Here is a 22,564-nt window from a genome sequence, read left to right on the forward strand (position 1 = left end):
GATGACCATTCTATCAAATGCTATTTACAGATTCAATGCAATCCCAATTAAAATGCCCACAACATTTTTCACAGAAATAGAAAAAAATCCTAAAACTTATATGGGACCATAAAAGATCCTAGGTAGACAAAGCTATCCTGAGGGGAAAAAATAAACCTGTGAGGATTAACATTCCAGATTTTAGGATTAAATTATAGTAAACTATAGTAATAAAAACAGTGTGTTAATGGCTGGCACAAAAAGAGACATGTAGACCAATGGAATAAAATAGAAGACCCACACATAACTACAGCCATCTGATATTTGACAAACAAACAAACAAAAAGATACTGGAGAAAGATACCTTGTTCAACAAATGGGACTGGAAAAACTGGGTGTTACATGTAGAAGAATGAAATTAGACCTATGTTTATCACCATGCAAGAAAATTATCTCCAAATGGATCAATGAAACCCCAATATGAAACCCGAAATGTTAAAAGTGCTAGAAGAAAATGTAGGCAGTACTCTACTGAATGTAGTTTGGGGAAAGTATTTTCTAAATAAGATTCCATTTCACCAGGAATTAAGATCGACAATGACAAGTGGGAAAGCAATACTCCCTATAAGAGCTGTAGACTGTCTGGAAGAAACTCCAGTGCCAGGCATAGAATTGCTGTTGCATGAATCGGAAATGGTCTTATAGTAAAACCCAGAGCCAGGCATCAGGCTGAAAGCTGAAAGATCAGAGAAGCGGAGCAAGCCACAGCCACCACCTCTTAACTCACCAACTCCTCAGCCTGAAAGAACCACGTTCCTGTCTCCTCCCACCTTATATTCCTTTCTCTGTCTAGCCATATCACTTCCTGTCTCCACCTTCCTAGTGCTGAGATTAAAGGTGCGTGATCCCAAGTGCTGGAATTAAAGGTGTGTGCCACCACTGCCTGACCTCTATGGCTAACTCTGTCCTCTGATCTTCAGGCAAGCTTTATTTCCTAGATTACAAACAATATATCATCACACCTCCCTCTCTAGTTGTTTTCCAGGGAGACTCCTCAAACAAAATAGGCTACTGCTATTACACCCGGATGTCTCCTAGAAGTAGAAGGTAATTCCCTATTGCTGGGGACACCATACACTTCAGACATAGGATTTGGGGGATTCAAGCTTGACCTCATTTGAAAGCCTCCTTGAGAACTGGCTTTCATAGTATTGGAAGGTACTATGCAAGCTGCCCTAAAGCGAAACAATCAATAGTCCTACCCAGATGCGATGCCTATGAATCACAACAATGACTAGCATGGCACGATACTTCTAAAGATGCAATAGTAGTGCTAATATCTTGGCAGTAACCAACAACTCCCTACTTGGGCTTGTCTGCTCAATTGGAAAAAAACATGCCTGGTAAGGGAAAGCTAGCCAACTATCCAGAGTCATTGAGGTCATGGATCCTAGAGGAGTACTTTATAAATAAGCATAATTTATAATTGTATTCTAAATACTTAGCCTTATACCCACAGATAAGCACAGCTCTCACTCTCATCAAGGAAGCTTCTCTCTGTAGCAGATGGAGACAACTGCAGAAAGCCACAGCTGGTCAAAATGAAGATATTAAGTGATCACAGGGTGTTCTGCCCCTATTAACCCATCCACAACATTTTCTATACATCTAAGGCTCAAGGAGCACCTCAGAAGAAGGATGGAAATAATATAACAGAAGATCAGGAAGTTGACTGTGGGAGTGTCTCTACTAGAAATGACAGAGAAGCTAGACTTGTATACCTCAATAATACAGCTACCTAAATAAGACCTGAAAAATGACAACACCAACAGACAGGCTAACATGGAAAGGAAATATTTCAAGGGATCCCACCACAGACAAAGAACTATAGGCAACTAATGACTCTTGAGAGAAGGAGAATTAGTCTTCCCCAGGAATGAGTCCCATAATTGGTTATCCAATACCAAGTGGTCAGTCCTAAAATCACATACATACAAGCACCACTAAATGGATTCAGTGAGTTCTATTTATATATTTATGCATTATATATGCAACAATAATTAGAGGTCATAAGTTCGAGAGAGAGCAAGAGGAGGATGTGGGAGTATTTGAATGGAGGGATGGGGGTGGAGGATGTAATTATATTTTAATTTTTTTTTTTTTTGGTTTTTCGAGACAGGGTTTCTCTGTGTAGCTTTGCGCCTTTCCTGGAGCTCACTTGGTAGCCCAGGCTGGCCTCAAACTCACAGAGATCAGCCTGGCTCTGCCTCCCGAGTGCTGGGATTAAAGGCGTGCGCCACCAATGCCCGGCTATATTTTAATTTTTAAAATGCAAAAAATTAATTAAAATCATTAAAATGAGAATAAAGATAAATAATATGATATATTGAGATTGAGAGCATGTTCAGAAGACTGTTATTATAGTATATTGGTAAATTATCCTGGTTTTTAAAAATTAAGTATTGTTAATCTATTGCGCTAAATTTATAAATTAAAATTTGTCAGAACATAGTACACATGGTGTTTCAAACACTTGATCTGGATCTTAGAAGATATTCTCTTCAACCAATGTGGGTACTACTCCACTTCTTTTCAATTTTTTAAATTATATCATAGAGGCACAACACTTCTGTTAGACTGGCTTTCATCACCAGGAAAATGGAGTGAAACTGACCAATGAGAGAGGTCAGGCTGTCCAGCATGACCAAAAGATGGTGAATGCATACAAGGTCCAAGAAAAGGCATGCTTCCACACAATGCTCCTAACTGCCTTGATATTTGCAAGCCTTCAAACTGCCTTGACCACAGACTGAAGTCCTGGCCTTCCACTCTGGCTGGTCTCCCCCAGCTCCTGTCTTCCCTGTGACACTATCTTGACCTGAGAGGACTCAGAGGACAGCTCTCTCCAGTTGTTTCTCTGTAGATTGGAAGTGCTTCATCCTTTGCAGAGAATGAAGATTCTCTGGGGAGGGAGAGGTGGCAGGGAGTGTTTGTTATGTGTTGGAAGGAGTCAAGACTTCTGGTCTCTGAAGGCCCATTGAGGTCCTTTTATATTCCCAGATGCCAAGTGAAACTTTTCTGGGCTGGGTTTCTGAAGAGGCCCACGGGAATGGCTTGTAGGAGGGCATGACATAGATAAGGGACAGAGAATCACTTGCAAACATCCTGTGTGCTTGCCCCAAAACCTCCTGTGGGGTTCACATTGAAGTTCCAGTCAGCAGAAGCACCTCTACTGTCACACTCTGGGTACCTCACAGAAGCACCAGCCCAGGTAACAAGGAGCCAGGAGGCAGAGGATAAAGAAGGCACAGCAGCAGCAACATTTGTAGACTGCCTAGCATGGTGTTGGAGTGTAGGGCTAGAAACAAGAGTCTTACAGCTGCCTAGGTTGTTTGCCCAGAGTGCCTTGTCATTCAGCCCCCCAGATGACCACTTTAAGTACTATGTTAAAAGCCTTCAATAAGTGTTCATACTGATCCACAAAGAAAATGTGGATGTGTCTGGAAAGGGAAAGAGAGAGAGAAACAGAGAAAGACAGAAACAGAGAAAGGGAGAGAAAGACAGAGATAGAGACAGATTGAGATACTGATTTACTGGCATATTATGGGTAAAAGCCAAGATGCTGTTATGCCACATCCAGTGCACAAGACGTCATCAACTATAAGAAAGTATCAGTCTTTGCTTATACACCAATGCTGAGGTTGAGGATCCCACTACTGTTATTTGGCTTCTGCAGTTGTGCCCTGCTTCATCGACACTGGACCATACAAATGATTCCAGTATTCCCAAATACAACCAGATGTCCCAGAGTTCACCATGAATTTGCTTTACTCATTCAGTATTATTTACAAGAACCACTTACATTGTTGTGTGTATTTATAAATCCTAGCAGTGGGTCCACTGTTTCCTTATGAAGTTATGAGCAAGCAGACACAAAAGCAAGCCCCTTCACTAAAATTAATGCTATAGGAAACATTGTTACATGCTTGCTCACAAATAGGTTTGAAAACTATTGTAGACACTGGAGAGGAGGTTTACTAGACTACATATCATGAGCTTATGTACATTTCTAAATTTTTTATTTTAGCTTTCCACCTAATTACTTATTTATGTGTGCAGGGAATGGGGTAGTGCATGCCATGGGGTGTAGCTGGTGGTCAAAGAACTCTCATTCTATTATGTGGGTCCCAGAGATCAGACTTAGGATATTAGGCTTGGCTGAAAGTGACTTTACCCCTGAACCATCTTATGGGGCTGAGCCTATAAATCCTTAATTTCCACTTCTATACTCCTAGCAGCATTTTTGAGGATTTCTTATACCTCCCAGCCCAGCAAACACAGGACACTTTCTGCTTTAGGAAATTTTACTTCAAACAGTAAATTCAATGGCTAGCTTCATTTCCTTCTCCTTTTCTTTCCTTCCTATATTCCCTTTCTTCTGATTATTCCTCTAGTGTCTTAGTAACAACCCCTTTCTGTTTATATCATTTCCCATTTTTTTGCATCAAAATTAATACTCACTGGTTTAACATGTTTCTCTTTTTTCTACATATATTTCTCTTATCAATTTTAGACAATGTAATTATCTTCTACCAATTTTCCATCTGCTTGCTAACATTATCTGAGCTATCTTGTGACCCGAGAGGCCAATAATTTGATGGTTGCCTGATATTGGGATTTTACATATTTACTCTATCATAGTCTAAGACAGTGAACTTATTCTCCTACACTTTTTCTTCATAGCTTGATATTCATTTTTCATACCTCCAATCTGGATTCCAAGTTAATGTGGAATTAGATGCAAATAAGATTTTTGTAATTTCATTGAAGGCATTGTCTTACCACAAATGAGTAAACAGTCTACCTCCTTCTCTTGATGTGGATTGCCAGGATTTAGTGGGGGATTATGTTGTTGTTGTTTTTAATCTTATGTTTGATTTTGAATAATTCAGTACTTTTAAATCTTCTGATAAGTTTAATATGTCTCAAAGTTGTTTCAATGTTGCACTTAAAAAATGACTATGGCATTGTGTGCGAAGAGCTCAGGATCCTTACGTTATTGAGAGTTGATGGTTGCTGGAGAGGGAAATTCAATTTTTTTTTAAGGATGAGGCCCCTGGTTGAGCAACCACATTCAGGGGATGGCCCTTAACCAATGAGTATGTGAGAAGCAATAATAATAGAATTGGTTGGTTATTAAAAGAAAATGAAGACATGGAGTTGGGAGGAAGGAAGGTGAGGAATGGATCTAGGAGGAGTTAGGAGAAAAGATGAGAGTGGAATATGATAGAAAATACATTATGTATGTATGTATATATGAAATTCTCGAAAAATTGATAAAAATATTATATTTTAGAAATTACCATCTGATAAGGACATATTACATGAGAAAAAACTCGTTTGTCAATAAGAGGAAAAAATACTGACTGTTTAATTGTTTCTGAAAGTGGGAGAGGACAGTTCTGTTCTTCCTTTTTTAGAAGATTAGTTTAGTACCACACTTTTCTTTTCCTCAAGGAATTGGGTGAGATTTTTTTAAAACCATATTTATTTACAGCTGAATCACTGAGATTTAAAATAAAAATTCACTGCAGAAGTGATTTTGCAGACATTATGTCATATAAGATCATAGACTTATAACTGTAAACTTTTTACAGTTTTATTAACATTGAAAATTTTCCTTTTGGTAAATACTACATTTTTTTGTAAACCCATGTATATTATATAGAAGATGTTTTAAAATAGCATGGGATGTCTACTGGGTATGTTTGAAAACATTGTTGTGTCTACATGAACTCTTTCTAATGATTAATGAGCTCTTTCTAATGATTAATGATTAATTTTTCCAATTAATCAATGTATTTCCACAGATAGCATATTGATGTCACATGTAACCCAAATATATTATATATTTGTAAAAATATTAAATAATTTAAAACATACTCCATTTTAACTTCTAATATGATAAAAAAGCCGTTGCTAAAACAACTTGGACGGCTCTTAAGGGCTTCAGTTTTTATTGAGGGTAAAGAGTGAGAAACAATTCCTGAGAGTAGGAGGGACTTCAAGGGGAGAATACCCTAATAAATTTTAGAAAGTGCATTTGTGTCAGGATTGAAATAATCACATGATGTTTCTGTTTAATTCGTCAGTGTGGTGAGTGTCAAGACATGATTTGTGACATTGAATCATCCTTGTTTTTCAAGAGACAAAGCAAAACCACTTGACCACAAAACCTTAAGTGTGCCCTTTTCATTAACTAAGGAATGTTTTTCTGTGAATTTTAAAACTGGTATGTCAGGTGAAGTGAGCATATACTTTTCTTTTCCACAATCATTCTTTATTTAGAGTTATTTCATTATTTTAATTATGTGTATGTCTCTATTTGTGTGAATATGTGCATGAATGCAGGTACCCACAGTGGCCAGGAAGGGTGTCGGACCCCCTGAAGTTGCATGCAGTTGTGAGCTGCTCAAGGTAGGTGTTAAGAACTGAACTCTGGTTCTCTGCAAAAGCAGTCTACAGCCCATGAACATTCTTTTCTGTTTGTTGTTGGTTTGGTTTGATTTTTTGAGACAGGGTTCATCTGTGTAGTCCTTGGCTGTCCTGGAACTCACTCTGCAGACCAGGCTGGCCTTAAATTCAGAGCTCCTTCTGCCCCTGTCTCCAGAGTCCTGGACTTAAAGGCATGCACCAGCCCATGAGCATTCTTACATGGATTTAGATAAAGTTAAATTAACATGCTGAAGTGATCTAAGAAGTTTTGATTCAAAACATCTTTTCAATGTTTTGAATAATAATAAGTGATTGATTTTTCAAATATTAGTAGGACTCATTTGTAAGCTCACTGGGGTTACAATTTTAGGGAAAATGAGACCCAGAAAGGTTCAGTAAGTTTTTCAAACACGGAGCTTTTAAATTGCTGTTGTTCTGTGCCAGAGCAGTGTTTTTCATCAATGTATTTCTGATCTCATCAGCCTTGGAAGCCATGCCTGGCCAGAACTACAGCACCATGTCAGAATTTATCCTCTTTGGCTTCTCAGCCTTCCCGCAGCAGATGTTGCCCGCCCTCTTCCTGCTGTACCTGCTGATGTATCTCTTCACACTCCTGGGGAACCTACTCATCATGGCTGCTGTCTGGACAGAACGCAAACTCCACACACCCATGTACCTCTTCCTGTGTGCCCTCTCCATCTCTGAGATTCTCTTTACTGTTGTCATTACCCCCCGAATGCTGGCTGACCTGCTGTCCACTCATCGATCCATCACATTTATAGCTTGTGCTAATCAATTATTTTTTTCCTTCACATTTGGCTACACTCATTCCTTCTTGCTCATGGTCATGGGCTATGACCGCTATGTGGCCATCTGCCGCCCACTGCATTACCATGTGCTCATGAGCCTCCAAGGCTGTGCTCGTCTTGTGGCCTGGTCTTGGGCTGGTGGTTCACTCATTGGGGTGACAGTGACATTAATAATTTTCCACCTCACCTTCTGTGAATCTAACGTGATCCATCACTTTCTCTGTCATGTGTTTTCTCTCTTAAAGTTGGCCTGTGGAGAAAGGACAGCCTTTGCCACCATTGTTGTGATCCTGGTGTGTGTCACACCCCTCATAGGATGCCTGGTCCTTATTGTCCTTTCCTATATCTTCATTGTGGCTGCCATCTTGAGAATCCCCTCTACTGAGGGCCGGCACAAGACATTCTCTACATGTGCATCCCATCTAACTGTGGTGATTGTGCACTATGGCTTTGCCTCCATCATCTACCTCAAGTCCAGAGGACCCCATTCACTTTACACTGACACCCTCATGTCTACCACCTATACAGTCTTCACCCCCTTCCTTAGTCCAATTATTTTCAGCTTCAGGAATAAGGAGCTGAAGAATGCTATTAATAAAAGCTTCCACAGGAATTTCTGTCAACGAAGTTCCTAAGGGTCAACTCTCTTGTTGTAAAATTAAAAGGGTGCAGGTTTCCCTCGTACTCTTGAAATGATTCATCCATATATACCTGTGTTTGATTCACTAGTGATTTGTTTTCCACACTTTTTCCTTTGCCTCAAGAGCTGTGGTCTCTTATGATTTGCTGTGACCATTTCCCTTCCTCTGTCTTCATCTATGATAGTGTCATGTATGCATGATGTTTTCTATATTTTATAAAGATTTAACATTTTCATTTTTGGATATATTGTGCACTTCTATCTAGTTCTATAATTTTTAGTGGATATTCTCAAAGTGCAATATATCTACCCCTTTCTGTCTGTTGTCCCTCTTTGTAAGCCCAAGTTCTTACCTTTTCCATTACAACATTTTATTTTATCCTCCAGATAAACAAATTGACAGTGACTGATGAAAAGCAATTCTTGTATGGGAATTTATGTCTGATACTTAAGCCTGATACATTCATGGGGACAAGGAAGTATGACAGCCACACACTTGGTCATGTACATGATTCAGATTAAATGAGCAAATATAAATATAACCAATGTCTACCTCACTACTGACATAGCAATAGCCAAAAAAAGGTGTTCAAAGCTACTGTATTAGTTCTTTCCAGCTCTCATAATAGGAATATTTTTAAGTAGGTGGCTTACAAACACCATTTGCTTCTTATAGTTCCAAAAGTTAGGAAATGCAAGGCTATGCAAACAGCAGATTAAATGTGCAGTGAAGGCTACCTTTTTGGTTTATACCCAGTGCCTTCTAGTTGTGTCCTCACTTAAAAAATGGGGAAATAGTCTGACTTTCATTTCTTTTATTTGTTAAAATTCATTTGTGTGTGTGTGTACCTGATGTGGTGTGCATGTGCCGCAGCACCCTTGTAGAGGTCAGATAATAACTGTATAGAGTCAGTTTTTCCTTCCATCTTGGTATGGGATCCCAGCAACAGATTAACATCATCAGGCTTATGCAGCAAGCACCTTTACCTGCTAAGTCACCTCGCCAGACCACCTCCCTCAATTCATTAGTGATTAATTGATTTTATTTGTCAAATTTGTTCTTTAACATTTCCTTTTCATATATGGATAAAATGTGTTTTAATGACTCATAGTCCAACCTCTGGAAATTTCACCTACTCTCTACACATCCTTTCCCACATTTGTGTCTTTGTTTTGTGACCCCCTGAGTTTAACTGAGGCCATCTCTGTGACCACAGGTTTGGAAATATGCACGAGAGATTGGTGAGGTTACTAAGGGGTACACAACTGAAAAAAAGGGGGGTTCCTCCTCTCCTAGAACCGTTCAGTAGCCAATAGTTCACCAGGAAGGAATAGCGTCCCAGGAGCTCCTTGCCAGTTCATAGTGGACTGTCCACCATGCCAACCCTGGGCGGGCCCCGTGTTGCTGCAGTGGCTGGGGCACCCATTGGTGATATTCTGCAGATAACAAAATATGAGGCTTAGAGAGGATATATGTTTCACAAGGTCAAAATATTGTAAATTTTTTTCAGATGTATCAGTCATGTCCACATTCAAGAGGGTGAGGTATTTGAACTCATCATCTGGATTACAAAATGAGACATTTTCTTGAGAGAGAGAGAGACAGAGAGAGAGAGAGAGAGAGAGAGAGAGAGAGCGAGAGAGAGAGAGAGAGAGAGAGAGAGAGAGAGAGAGAGAGAGAGAGAGAGAGAGAGAAGCCATGTAGTGGTGACACACGCCTTTAATGCCAGCACTTGGGAGACAGATTCAGGTGGACCTCTGTGAGTTCGAGGCCAGCCTGGTCTACAGAGCGAGATCCAGGACAGGCTCCAAAGCTACACAGAGAAACCCTGTCTCAAAAAAATTAAAAAAGAAAGAAAGAAAGAAAAAAGGAAATATGTTGATTTCAACACTGCCCAAAGGCTACATGTATCAAAACCTGAGTTTCATCCCTGGTAACACATGGTGAAAAGAAAGAGTTATTCCCCGATTCCTGTGGATTGTGTGGCGCATGTGCTCACACATATGCAAACATGCATACACACACACAAATGTAAGAAAAGATTACAGAAATTAAAAAATATCACACTATATTCTATAGAATGGACAATTACAAAATAGCAATTTTTATGAAAAAAAGATTATAAAAAAGATACCACAAAACATCCATTGGACAGCTTCTTCCCAAACTACCCATGAAACTTCTGTCATTATCACGAACTTGTTAAGAGGCTGGAGAGATGGCTCAATGGTTAAGGGCATGTACTGCTTGCTGTTGCAGAGAACCCGAGTCAGGTTCTGGCACTTACATTAGTCTCACAACCACTTGTAACTCCAGCTCCAGAGTATCTGATGTCCTCAGATGATTTCCTCAGGCACCCTCTTACATGTGGCATACCCTCACACAGACTCACTAGAAAACACACACACACACACACACACACACACACACACACACAAATAAGAAATTAAAATAAATCTTAAAATAAAAGAATTTCATAAAGGCAGAGATTGGAGTGATGTCATCACTAGAATATATATGGAAACTTCTACCTACACTAGTAGGTTTTCATATGGTTTTTATGTCAGGTATGATTTCCCTCTTGCTGAGTGGGCCTTAAGTCCAACTAGAGAGGTGATGGTTACTGGCAAAGTATGTGTGCCATTATTTCACTCTTAGGGATATCATGAAATGCTGGTTGTTTTAGACTTCAGGGAGGATGCTTTCAGGTCACAAGCAGCTTGGATCCTCCAGATCTTGTGTCCAAAGTACATGGTGTCTTCAGTGTTATGTGAAGACACATAAGTCATGTCCTCTGCCTCTGTGATACAACCAAGGGAACCAGCAATAGCTTATGTTTTAGAAGTCTCTTGGATGAGCCTGGCCAACAAAACAAAAGGGGCCTTGTTCTAAAGCTTTCTATACTTCTCCAGCCTCATTTGTTGATATCTAATTGACCATAAAAACCATCCTGGAAAACATTATCTAGACACCTGATTCAATTTTCTCAAAATGATAGATAGTGAGAAGCCTAGCCCAGCCTAGACACCCAGTATTGATGGGGTGGGGTAAAGAAATACTGGTAGGAGTTTTTTTTATTTTTTTCTCCTGTATGCATAAGTGCATGATTCATGCATGAATGTGTGAATGCGTGCATGCACACATGATGTAGATGTGTTTGTGTGGATTCGCTAGAGGAGGACATTGAGTATCTTATCTAATCCTTTATTGAATAAATGAGGTTTAGTTAAATACCCTGGCTCAAAAGAATTGTTTAACTGAACATGATGTTATGCTTGTGGCCTGTATGCCCTCTCAATACTTATAGCTCTGGCTCCTACAGTTCTGGGGCTATAGGCATGCACAACTATGCCCATATTTTTAATATGGGTACTGGGGATTTGAACTAAGGTTCGCATAGTTCCACAGCAGCACTCTTATCCACTAAGTCATATCCCTGGGTCCCTGCTGAATTTTCTAGGGGGATGAAAATCTAAGTTGAGATCTAAAGGAAAAACAGAGAAAGACTAAAGGTAGCATTGGAGGAAGTGGTGTCCCAGGTAAAAAAAAAAGGGGGGTGGGGTGGGAGAGGGGAGAGGAGAGAAGGAAAAAGTAGACAAAGGAAGGAAAAAAGAGAGAAAGAGGGAGTTATACAGCAAGAGCAAACCAAGGGCAATAATAGATATTAACAAATGATAGATATTAGTAGATAGATAGAAAGACAGACAGACAGGTAGAAGATCCATTGAAAGGAAGGAGGGAGGTACATTTCAGGGTCCCTAGCCACCCTCCCTGGACTTACAGGACCTTGAATCCCTCGTCCCCAGTCAAGTTCAGTGGAAAGGCATCTGGGAACCTGCCACTGGGGAAGACACCTGCGGAGATAAAACTCCCGTCCCTCCCATCATAGTTCTAGTGGTCTATACACGGGGCCCTGCAGGCTGCACTCTGCAGGCTGCACTCTCTGCAGGCTGCACTCTCTGCAGGCTGCACTCTCTGCAGGCTGCACTCTGAAGGCTGCACTCTGCAGGCTGCACTTTAGACCATCACCAAGTTTCGCCACTAAGGTAAGCAAAGCTCTTTCTTTCCAGGATAAACAGGTCAAGTGCTATAGGGACTGGATAGTAGAAGACAAAGAAAATAGGGCACAGAGCAGCTTTGAATTCTGGGTCAGGAAAGAAAGGTGAAAGAATGTATAGTGGGTTGTCTATTGATAGAGGGACCTGGTTCCTAGCTGTGAAGGCCAGTACTGGGTCCCAGTGGTCCACTGAATCTATTTACTCCCGATCACTTCCCCTTTCCCTGCTAGTCATTGCTTCCAGGCTTTATTCTGGGGTGATGAGTTTTCATACAATATGGAAAGGAGAACATTTCTGAGACACGGCAAGATCAAGTGTCTGTCTTGTGTGTTTCTGTCACCTGTACTGTGTGGATTTGTACACAGTGTGTGTGTGTGTGTGTGTGTGTGTGTGTGTGTGTGTGTGTGTGTGTGTGTGTGTGTGTGTGATACACCTCTACTAAATTCTCATCACTGCCATAGCAAATTATTATAAAGACCTTATATAATTTAAACAATTAAATGGTGGCTTAAAACAAGAGAAATTAACTCTCATAGCTCTGAAGACTAGCAGTCCTATACTAATCTATCAACAGGGCCACAAACCCTCTAAAGACACTAAGGGAGAATCTTTCCTTGTGTCTGCTAACTTCTAGCAGCAACATCATTCCAGTCTCTACCTTTAGCTTTATGGCCCCTTTATGACTATGTGACTTCTACTACTTTTTTAGTTTTTAAAAATCAACAATTTATTGTGAGTATACATACATGATGTGTATCAATAGAGGCATGCATGTTCCACAGTGCACAGGGATAAGCCAGGGGATAGCTTGTGAAAATGAGTTATCTCATTTTTACCTTCTGTGTGGGTCCTAGGGATCAAACTCAGGTAGTCAAGTTTGGAAGACAGCACCTTTACCTACTGAATCATCTTATTAGCCCCACTTTTCTTAGAAGGATGCCAGTCTCTGTATATATATCACATTACAATTTAGGATGAGCTTATCTCAAGATCTCTACCTTGGTTAAAATCTGCAAAGACCTTATTTCCAAATAAAGTCACATTGTGAGGTTACAGGTAGACAGACATGCACCTCTGGATGTTGTTCAACCAAAACAAAACCCTCGGATGTGCTGCTACTATTTGTTCTTAGTTTTATTGAATTCTCAGATAAGTTCCATGTACCTGCTAAGTTCTTTCAGTATATGTGTGTAGAATGAGTAATTGTCTCCATTTCTGTCTGTTTATTGAGTATAACCAACAGTGTGTACTTCAGAAGCTGGGTGTGGCCCCTCGCTTGACTTTTTCTGCTTTTGTACTTGTGTTAACAGTTTTAGGTTTATGACACAGATCTATAGAGCAGACAGAGCTATAGAGGTCTTGTAATGCTCCCCTTGAAAAGTGTGGACACTGGGGTCAGACTGGGAAGACATCTCCAAGGGGCTCTGTCTGGGTTTTTGTGTCAGTGGTAAAAACGTTGGCCTTTCTTTTTTCTCTAGATCCAGTTTCCTGTAGGTGATTGGAAAACGCCTGTTGGAGTCTTTCAAAGGAGTTGTCCTGAGAAACTGTAGAATGGAGTATATACCAGAGAGAAAGGGAGCAGGAAACATTTCTGTAATTTTAGTAACATTTGCACATTTAGGAACAGGTCTCCTGGAGCCTATGAGTGTTGAGGTTTGGGAGGCATGCAGGAACAGAGGAAAAATTAGCCTGGAGTCAGGGTGAGATCCTGGAATGTCATGGTGCCCTTATGGATAACCTGACAAGTGAGTGACAGTCATCTTAGAGACGTCCATCGGCAATGGGAACAGATGGTGGTGATTCTAACAATGCCAGTTGGTACGCTTTATGCTGAGCACTTGCCATGGCATCATCTCTGGGATCTGAGAAGGTCAGGCACTTGGTTATCAAAATACTCAGTTAAAATCGGTGACTGGAGCCACAGGTCTACATGATTCCACAACCTGTAACTTATCCAGAGAATTATCTCTACCTCGAGAGAAGCCTGGGAAGAAAAGGAGGGAAAATATGAAGGTACAGTGGTCCAAGAGATGGGACAAAAGGCAAGTGCTGAGGCTGGGTGCATTTAATGGACATGCAGGGAGTGAGGTCCAGAAATAGTGACTAGTGGGTGGGAAGGATAGAGAGGCAGTGCGGAGCATGAGCTCAGCTGTCAGGGTCCCTGTATACTATGTGGAGGTCAGAGAACAACTTGCAGGCATCAATCAGTTCTCTCCTTTCACGGAGATGAAATGCAGATTGTAAGACTTAGTGGCACCATGCCCAGATCGGGCTTTTGTTTTCCAATGTTTAAAGAATTATTTTCTCAATTATAAAGATCACCCAACATTTCTTTGAGTAACTATTATTTTATCTTTAATATTAATATTTAAAATTTTATTACTTTTGTTAATTTATATTTGAGGGTGTGTGTGTGTGTGTGTGTGTGTGTGTGTGTGTGTGTGTGTGTGTGTGTGTTTTCTTCAAATGTACCAGAGCATGCATGTGGAGATCAGAAGACAACTTTTGGGAGTTATCTTGGTTCCCTTTTTCTACCAAGTGGGTCCTGAAGATGGAACGCAGATCTTCAGGCTTGGCAGCAAACGCCTTTACTGGCCAAACCATTTTGACAGCTCTTTAAATGTCTTCCATTCTCTCTTTGATTGTGATCTCACAGGGAGGCCAGCTTTGCTTTCCTCTCTATGAAAAGCTACTTTCCCCCACAGCATCCCCTAAACAATTCCTTCTTTGGCTATAAATTCTTTGGCTATAAATTCTTCATACTTCTCAATAGTTTATGCCTCCGTTCTGAAGGGCTGGTCTGTTTGGTCTTGCTCCAATCCCTAGTGCTCTATTCAGAAGATTTACTCATCTGAATCAGTGTCCTGGAAGATACTTTGTGGCCTGCTTCTTCTCCTCACAATTTTCAAGGTTCACTTAATTATTCATGGATCTTTGTTCTGGTATGAAAGTATTTTTTTTAATTTTTCAGTTTGTCAAAAAAAAATCCAACTGTAGTTTTGAGAGCACATTTTTAGCACACCTCAGGAAAAATTAATATCTTACTACTATAGTCCTTCAATTTCGTCAAGTTATTTAAAGTAACTGTCATGTTTTCTGGTGGTGTTACCTGAATGGTGTAACTGATCTCCATGGAGGACTTCTATGATCCAGATTAAACTACTTTCTATATACTTTGTCAATTTTGCTGCTACTTTGAATAGAAACTTTGTTTTTTCGGTTTTACTTTTAGCTAACTTTGATCTTACACATCCTCCCAAAAAAATCACAAGCAGAGTAGAGAAGTTCTTTTCATTATATTTTTAAAGATTTGTTTTATTTTTAATTATGTGTATGGGTAGGTATGTGCACAGGACAGCTGGTGCCTGCAGAAGCCAGAGGGATCAGATCTCCTGGAGCTGGGTTATAGGTGGTTGTGAACAGCCCAACATGGGTGCTAGGATTTAAACTTGGGTCCTCTGAATCTCACCTACCTTCTCTTGACAGCACAGCACATAATCTTAATACAACAACAAGATCATTAACATCTATAAAATCACTTTTAAACAACTGTAGATCTTACTTAAAATCTGTTACTTTTTCTGTTAACATCCTTTTAACGTTCCTTTCTTGATTTCAGTCAGTTACTATAATTTTTCACTTTGATTTAGTTATTAGGATTTTCTTCCCTTCTCCCCATATCTTCTCTTATTTGCATGCATGCATGCACATGTGTGTGTGTGTGTGTGTGTGTATGTGTGTGCTGTGAGTGTGATGTATGTGTATGTGTACATATGTGTGCAGTTGTACAAGTCTGTGAGGCCAGAGGAGGACATCAGGCATCCTCTATCACTCTCCATCTTTGCTTTCAGACAAAGTCTCTCACTGAATCAGGTTTTGTTCCTAGCATCCATGTTGGGTAGCCCATAACAGCCCATGACACCAGTTCCAGGTGATCTGACACCCTCTTCTGGCCTCCATGGGTACCTGCATGCATATAGTACACATACACATACCCAAGCACACACATAGACACACAAATAAAATGACCAAATAATCTTTTTAAAATATGAGTGTAAAGTGTGTGTGTGTGTGTGTGTGTGTGTGTGTGTGTGTGTGTGTGTCCCCTCTGATTTGCTTGCTGGCCCGAGATCATTCATCATCCGTGTTTTGTTGGGTGTGGTCATCCTCCTTATGTTGCCATTTTCTTTCTAGCACTTTCTGTAGAACCAGATTTGCAGAGAAATGTTGCTTAAATTTTGTTTTATCATGGAATGTTTTATTTTCTCCATCTGTTGTGATTGAAAGTTCTGCTTGGTACACACGCACGCACGCACACACACACACACACACACACACACACACACACACACACACACACACTTCAGATACCCTAGCACTGGAGTCATAGTCAATTGCGGACCACCCAACATGGATGCTAGGAACAAAACCCCATTCCTGTTCAACAGTACCAATTGCTTTTTATGGATGAGCCATTTCTCCAGGCCTCAAATAAACCTTTTTTAAAAAGTAGTACTAATATTAATTTTTTAAAAATAAATATTACCATTTAGTGAGTTCTGATTATGCATTTAACATACATGATTTTGTATGACCCTGAGCAAATTATTGCAGTCTGTCTTCTGCATACATGAGTTTTACTTGTGTCTCAAATGTGGTTATGCCTAGGCTTTATGTGTCTGTATTTTTCTTTTCAATATTCTTTTTTTATTAACATAAGTTTTATTGAATCTTTGGGAATTTTACATGATGTGCCACAATCCCATTCATTTCCCAGTCCTTCCATGTCCACCTTCCACCCATGTAGCCTCTTCCCTGAAAAAAAATTAAAAAATAGCAAAAATAATTTAAATTTAAAACAAGCAAACAAAACTACTTTGCTCCTCCATCTTTCCTGCCTCTGCATTGCCTCCTTATTCATTTTGGTGGCATTGGGAGCTGTGGTATGTCATGCAGAGACCCTTTTGCCCAAACGGATGTACTTGCAAATGTTCATTGCAATGAGGTCTGGTTCAGGGCCTTTGGCTTCGGGTACACCATCAATACTGGACCCTCACCAAAACTTCTCTCAGATATCCTGCTGTTGCCCCTAGTCATGGAGATCCTAGGGCTATGGTTCCACAGGACTGGTCCCTTCACGAACTCTAGTAAGTCATAGATAGGGCAGCTGCTGGAGTGGACCAACTCAAAGGTCTGTATTGGGCCTGAGTGATAGGTCAGTTGGTCAGTCTGGGCCTCCATCAAGATCTTCTGCCACAGGTGAGGGTAAGGGACAACTCTCCTGCACCCATGCCATAGTGAGGTGTGGGGCAAGTGTCCAGGGCCAGCTCTCCTATTGAGGCCACTGGTAAGGGATAGGGAAGTTCTCCCAGAGCCATCAAGAGTGGGGGCCAGCTCTCCTAGGAGAGATCTTTTCAATATCCCCCTCATAGTCACTCTTTCTGTGTGTGTGTGTGTGTGTGTGTGTGTGTGTGTGTGTGTGTGTGTGTGTGTTATGCATTTGTGTTTCTGTGCTAGCATGTAGCCAAAGGCCAACCTTAGAAATCATTCCTCAGATACCATCCACTTTGTTTTCTGAGACAAGGTCTCTTGCTCATTCCTGAGGCTTATGGACAAAGCTATGCTAGTGTTACCCAGGAATTTTCCTTTCTCCACCTTCCCAGTACTGAGATTACAAGTGTAATCTATCACACCCAGCTTTTAAAATGTGGCTTATGAAATTAACTCATATCCATATGCTTGCATAGCAAACAATTTAACAACCGAGTTATATCCCCAGTCTCTTGTCATTATCCATCAATAATTCAGTATAACAACTATTTATGTGATGTGTATATAATATTAGATAGCCTAAGCTCTCTGGACATGATTTAAAGTCTGGAGAGGATATACAGAGACTATGAAAATACCACCATATTTTACATAATGCACTTGATTAGCAAAACATTTAGTGTATGGTGGGAAGTCTTGGAAAAAATTTCCTGTGACTATCAAGGGATGACTGTAAAAATATTTTTTTTCAGGTAGACTAATCATGTTGTAGATAGGTAAAGAAGCTTCTCAGATATCTTCTTAAGAAGAGCACACACACACAAAGCAAATGGCAAACTTTGTGATCCTAATGAGTAAGTTATGTTCCTTCACCCCTTTCAGGTGTGGCTGCCATGTTGGGGCTCAATTACTCCTTTGTATCAGAGTTCATCCTCATTGGCTTCACTACCTTCCCTCACCTTCAGCTGATGTTCTTCCTGCTGTTCCTGCTCATGTACCTCTTCACACTGCTGGGCAACCTGTTTATCATGGCCACCATCTGGAGTGAGCGCAGTCTCCACACACCCATGTACCTCTTCTTGTGTGCCCTCTCCATCTCCGAGATTTTCTATACCTTTGCTATCATCCCACGCATGTTGGCTGACCTGCTCTCCACACTTCACTCCATCACCTTTCTGGCCTGTGCCAGCCAGATGTTCTTCTCCTTCACATTTGGCTTCACTCACTCTTTCCTACTCACTGTCATGGGCTATGACCGCTATGTGGCAATCTGTCACCCACTGCGCTACAATGTGCTCATGAGCCCCCGGGGCTGTGCCTGCTTGGTTGCCTGGTCCTGGGTTGGTGGTTCATTCATGGGGACAGTGGTGACAACAGCCATTTTCAACCTCATTTTCTGTGGACCCAATGAGATTCACCATTTCTTCTGCCATGTTCCACCTCTGTTGAAGTTGGCATGTGGAGAGAATGTACTGGAGGTGGCAAAGGGTGTAGGGATGGTGTGCATCACAGCCCTCCTGGGATGCTTTCTCCTCATCCTCCTCTCATATGCCTTCATTGTGGCAGCCATCTTGAAGATACCATCAGCAGAGGGTCGGCACAAGGCTTTCTCCACTTGTGCGTCCCACCTCACAGTGGTGATTGTACACTATGGCTTTGCCTCTGTCATCTACCTCAAACCCAAGGGTCCCAAGTCTCTAGAAGGAGACACTCTGATGGGTATCACCTACACAGTCCTCACCCCCTTCCTCAGCCCCATCATCTTCAGTCTCAGGAACAAGGAGCTGAAGGTAACCATGAAGAAAGCTTTCCTAAACAAATTATTTCTGCAAAACTCCTGATGAGACTGGATTTCTGGAAGGAACGTGGTAGGGAGAAATTCTGTTGTCCTCTCTCTGTCTTTCCATTCTCTATTTCTCTTTTTCTTCCTCTTCTTTTCTCTTCTCCTCACTTCTCTCCTCCCCTCCCTCCCCATTCTTCTCCTCTCTTCCACTCCCCCTTTTCCTTGCCCCTTCTTACTTCATAGTAGTTATTTATATGCACCTCCATCCCAAACTTAGCATACCATTTAATTTACCATTTTAAGGTTTACACAATCACTAGCTGCCACTTTAGAACCTTTTTTTTTTTATCTCTAATCCCCCTTCTCTGAATCCTAGCTGAGTTCAGTGTTGTATAAATATAATCTCAGCACTTGGGTGGCTAAAGAGGATAACAAGAACATGACAAGCCTGGATTACATGTGAGGTAAAGGCATAACTGGACTACATAGCAGAGTTCTTTCTCAAAGAAGGATGAGGGGAAGAGAGATCTTTTGTGATTTTGTGTATGCGCTGGTGTGCATGTATGTATGAAGCCAGAGGACAACTTCAGGTGTAGCTTATTAGGAGTACTGTCTACCTTTTTTATTGAAGGGGATGTATTTTGAAACAAGGTTTCTCTCTGAAGCCCTGGTTGTCCTGGAACTTGCTCTGGAGACAAGGCTAGCCTCCAACTCAGAGATCTGCTTGCCCTTGCTTCCCAAGTGCTGGAATTAAAGCATGTGCCACCACTGCCCATTGTAATTGTCTACCTTTTATTTTTGAGACAGGGTCTCTCAGTGATTCTGGGACTCACCAAGTAGGGTAGGCTGACTGGCCTTCAAGCCCCAGGGATCTTCCTGTCACTGCCTCACCAGGGTTGGAATTACAAGTGCATGCCACCCATCATGGTGAATGCTGGGGATCAAACTCAGGTCTTCAAACTTGTGAAGCAATTGGTTTTCTAACTGAACCACCTCTCCAACCTAGAAGAAACTCTTAACCTTCAACCATCTCTTTCTGTCAGTCTCTCATAATATACTGTATCTGTGGATTTATTTCTTCAGGTTTTTTTAAACAGATAGAATCATACAAAATATATTCTTTTATGATGAATCTTTCTACACAGCATCATATCTTCAAGATTCATCTACATTGTAGTGTGGGCTTGTGCTTTATTCCTTTACATGGGTTCATGCTTTTCCATGACTGTGTAGTCTACATTCACCCAATAATTATCTTCATCTTTGGGGCTATTAAAAATTATGCTGCTGTAAATGTTTATATAGAAGTTTTTGTGTGCATGTCTCCATAACTTTATATATATTCATATATATATATATATATATATATATATATATATGAATGGAATTTATGGGTGATAAAGTATACTTATGTTTAGTTATTTGAAGAACTGCAATAGTGTCTTTCAAAGTAACTACCTCATTTTATATTCCCACCAGCTGAGTGTGAGAGTTCTGATTTCTCTACATCCTTGACAACTTTTCATTATTTCCTGATTTTCTAATTGTAGTCGCTTTGGTATATTTTAATGGATTTCATCTTATTTAAAATTTTTAATATTGTGTTATTTATTATGTGTATGTGTGTGAGGGTGTGTGTACCATGAACTGGAGGTCAGAGGACAACTTTGTAGAATCAGTTCTTTCCCTCCATCTTTCTAGGTTTAAATCAGGAGTACTGTCTACCTTTTTTATTGAAGGGGATGTATTTTGAAACAAGGTTTCTCTCTGAAGCTAGCACATTTACCCATTGAAGTCATTGTGCTAGTGCCTTTATTTTAATTAAAATTTGCAGTGCTGGTACTCAAACCAAGGGGGCAGTGTGTTCTACTTACTAGTAGAATTATACCTAGACTACAGAAGTATAGTAAATTATAGCTCAGTGAGCCATAACCCCACTCTTATTGATTTCTATTTCCCCAAATAGTAATTAGAGATCTTAAGTAAAACAAGTAAAAACATATGAGTTGTTTTACTTTACATAGGAGAAAGGGTTATTAGCCCCATTTTAAAGATGAGCAAACTGAGCTATAAAGAGACTAAGTCAGTTAACTAAAGTCTTACCCAGTAAACTACAAAGCTAGAATAGAACTTATTCTTGGAGTTGGAGCTGAGTACTAGAAGCATATTTCTCATGGGTTGTGAATCTGGGAAGTCAGTCTTTTATAGACTGGGAAAGGAAGGATCATGGGAACAAGAGACAAAATCTGGAAAGTATCAAGCAAATGGGTCAAAAATGCAGGGACATAGTCTTATCATGACTTGGAAAGAAACGTTCAGTGTGCAAGACTTGAGGGGATACATTGTAAATTTAGACAAGCTGGCTCTCATACTTTAAGGCAGAAATTGTAGACACAGTGATATAAAAAAGAGCATCATGAGTAAATATAGGAAAATTTATGTTACCTTAAAAGGTCTAGAACTGGCAATGTTTCAGACATTTTTTGAGATCTTATACTATGTCCAGATATATATGGTAAAATATCTTGGGGATAGGACTGAAATGTAAATATAAAATACATTTGTGTTTTATAAGCATCCTATGCACAAATTTAATGCATCTTCATGCAATAGTTTCAGTGTAACTGCATCTGAGCTGTGTGACCCATCACTCAGTCAAATGTGAAAAGTTCTACCTGTGGAATCATGGGACATTTTAGATTTTGATTTTCATATTCGGAATGCTTAAGTTGTACCAAATTTTTTTATCTTAAGATAGTCATGCCCTCTTCTAAAGGCAGAGTTTTGGGCCAGTGAGACGACTTAGAGGTAGAAGTATTTGACCGCATAGCCTGAGTTTGATCCATGGGACTCACATGGTAGAAGAAGAGAACCTACTCCCACAAATTGTTTTCTGACCTCCATATATATGCCATGGAATGTGTGCACATATGCATCTCTCCTCCACCCACAGTTCCTCAAAACAGCAAATAAATGCTTTTAAAAATTAAAGGCAAGTTCTTTGGTTATTTTAGAAATTGTAGGGGTGAGTCACGATACTTGGTAGAAGGGCATGCTTTTCCTATAAAACATAAAGGTTTTCAGATGCTGAGCTAGCCCACTCATCAACGCCTGGAATTGTCACAGATGAGGAATGTGGAGTGGCCAGCACAAGTCCTGAAGTACAGTTAATGTTTCTCTGGTGAAAGCATTAATAGCCAAGAGGGCTTATTAGCTATACCCTAGGAACATTTGTTGTTGTTGTTGTTGTTTGGTTGTTTGTTTTTGAGACAAGGTTTCTCTGTGTAGTGCTGGCTGTCCTGGAAATCACTCTATAGACCAGACGGACTTTGAACTGCCTCTGCCTCCTGAGTGCTAGTATTAAAAACTTGTGCCACCACATGTGTCTGGTACTCTAGAAACTTCACCACCATTCCCCGTGGTCATTAGGGGAAAAGGCGGCTGTTGTTGAACTGGTGAAGTGTGCACTAATATGAAGGTAAAGCAAACCTGGGGCCAGCAAGATGGCCCAGCTAGTAAAGGCACTGG

The 22,564-nt window shown here is 40.4% G+C and overlaps 2 protein-coding genes across 2 annotated transcripts; both read left to right on the top strand.

Moving 5' to 3' along the window:
- Nucleotides 1–6,967: 6,967 nt before the first annotated feature.
- Nucleotides 6,968–7,918, top strand: LOC102928173 (olfactory receptor 10H28). The gene has a single exon (XM_016009537.2). It carries the CDS (start codon nt 6,968–6,970, stop codon nt 7,916–7,918), a length of 951 nt encoding a protein of 316 aa, XP_015865023.2.
- Nucleotides 7,919–18,146: 10,228 nt separating this feature from the next.
- LOC102922106 (olfactory receptor 10H1-like) lies at nt 18,147–19,574 on the top strand. The gene has a single exon (XM_006991301.3). The coding sequence runs from the start codon at nt 18,147–18,149 to the stop codon at nt 19,092–19,094; it is 948 nt and encodes a 315-aa protein (XP_006991363.3). The 3' UTR covers nt 19,095–19,574.
- The last annotated feature ends 2,990 nt before the right edge of the window (nt 19,575–22,564 follow it).

The sequence above is a fragment of the Peromyscus maniculatus genome, chromosome 22 (assembly GCF_049852395.1).
Source record: "Peromyscus maniculatus bairdii isolate BWxNUB_F1_BW_parent chromosome 22, HU_Pman_BW_mat_3.1, whole genome shotgun sequence".
In the NCBI taxonomy this organism is placed as follows: Eukaryota; Metazoa; Chordata; class Mammalia; order Rodentia; family Cricetidae; genus Peromyscus; species Peromyscus maniculatus.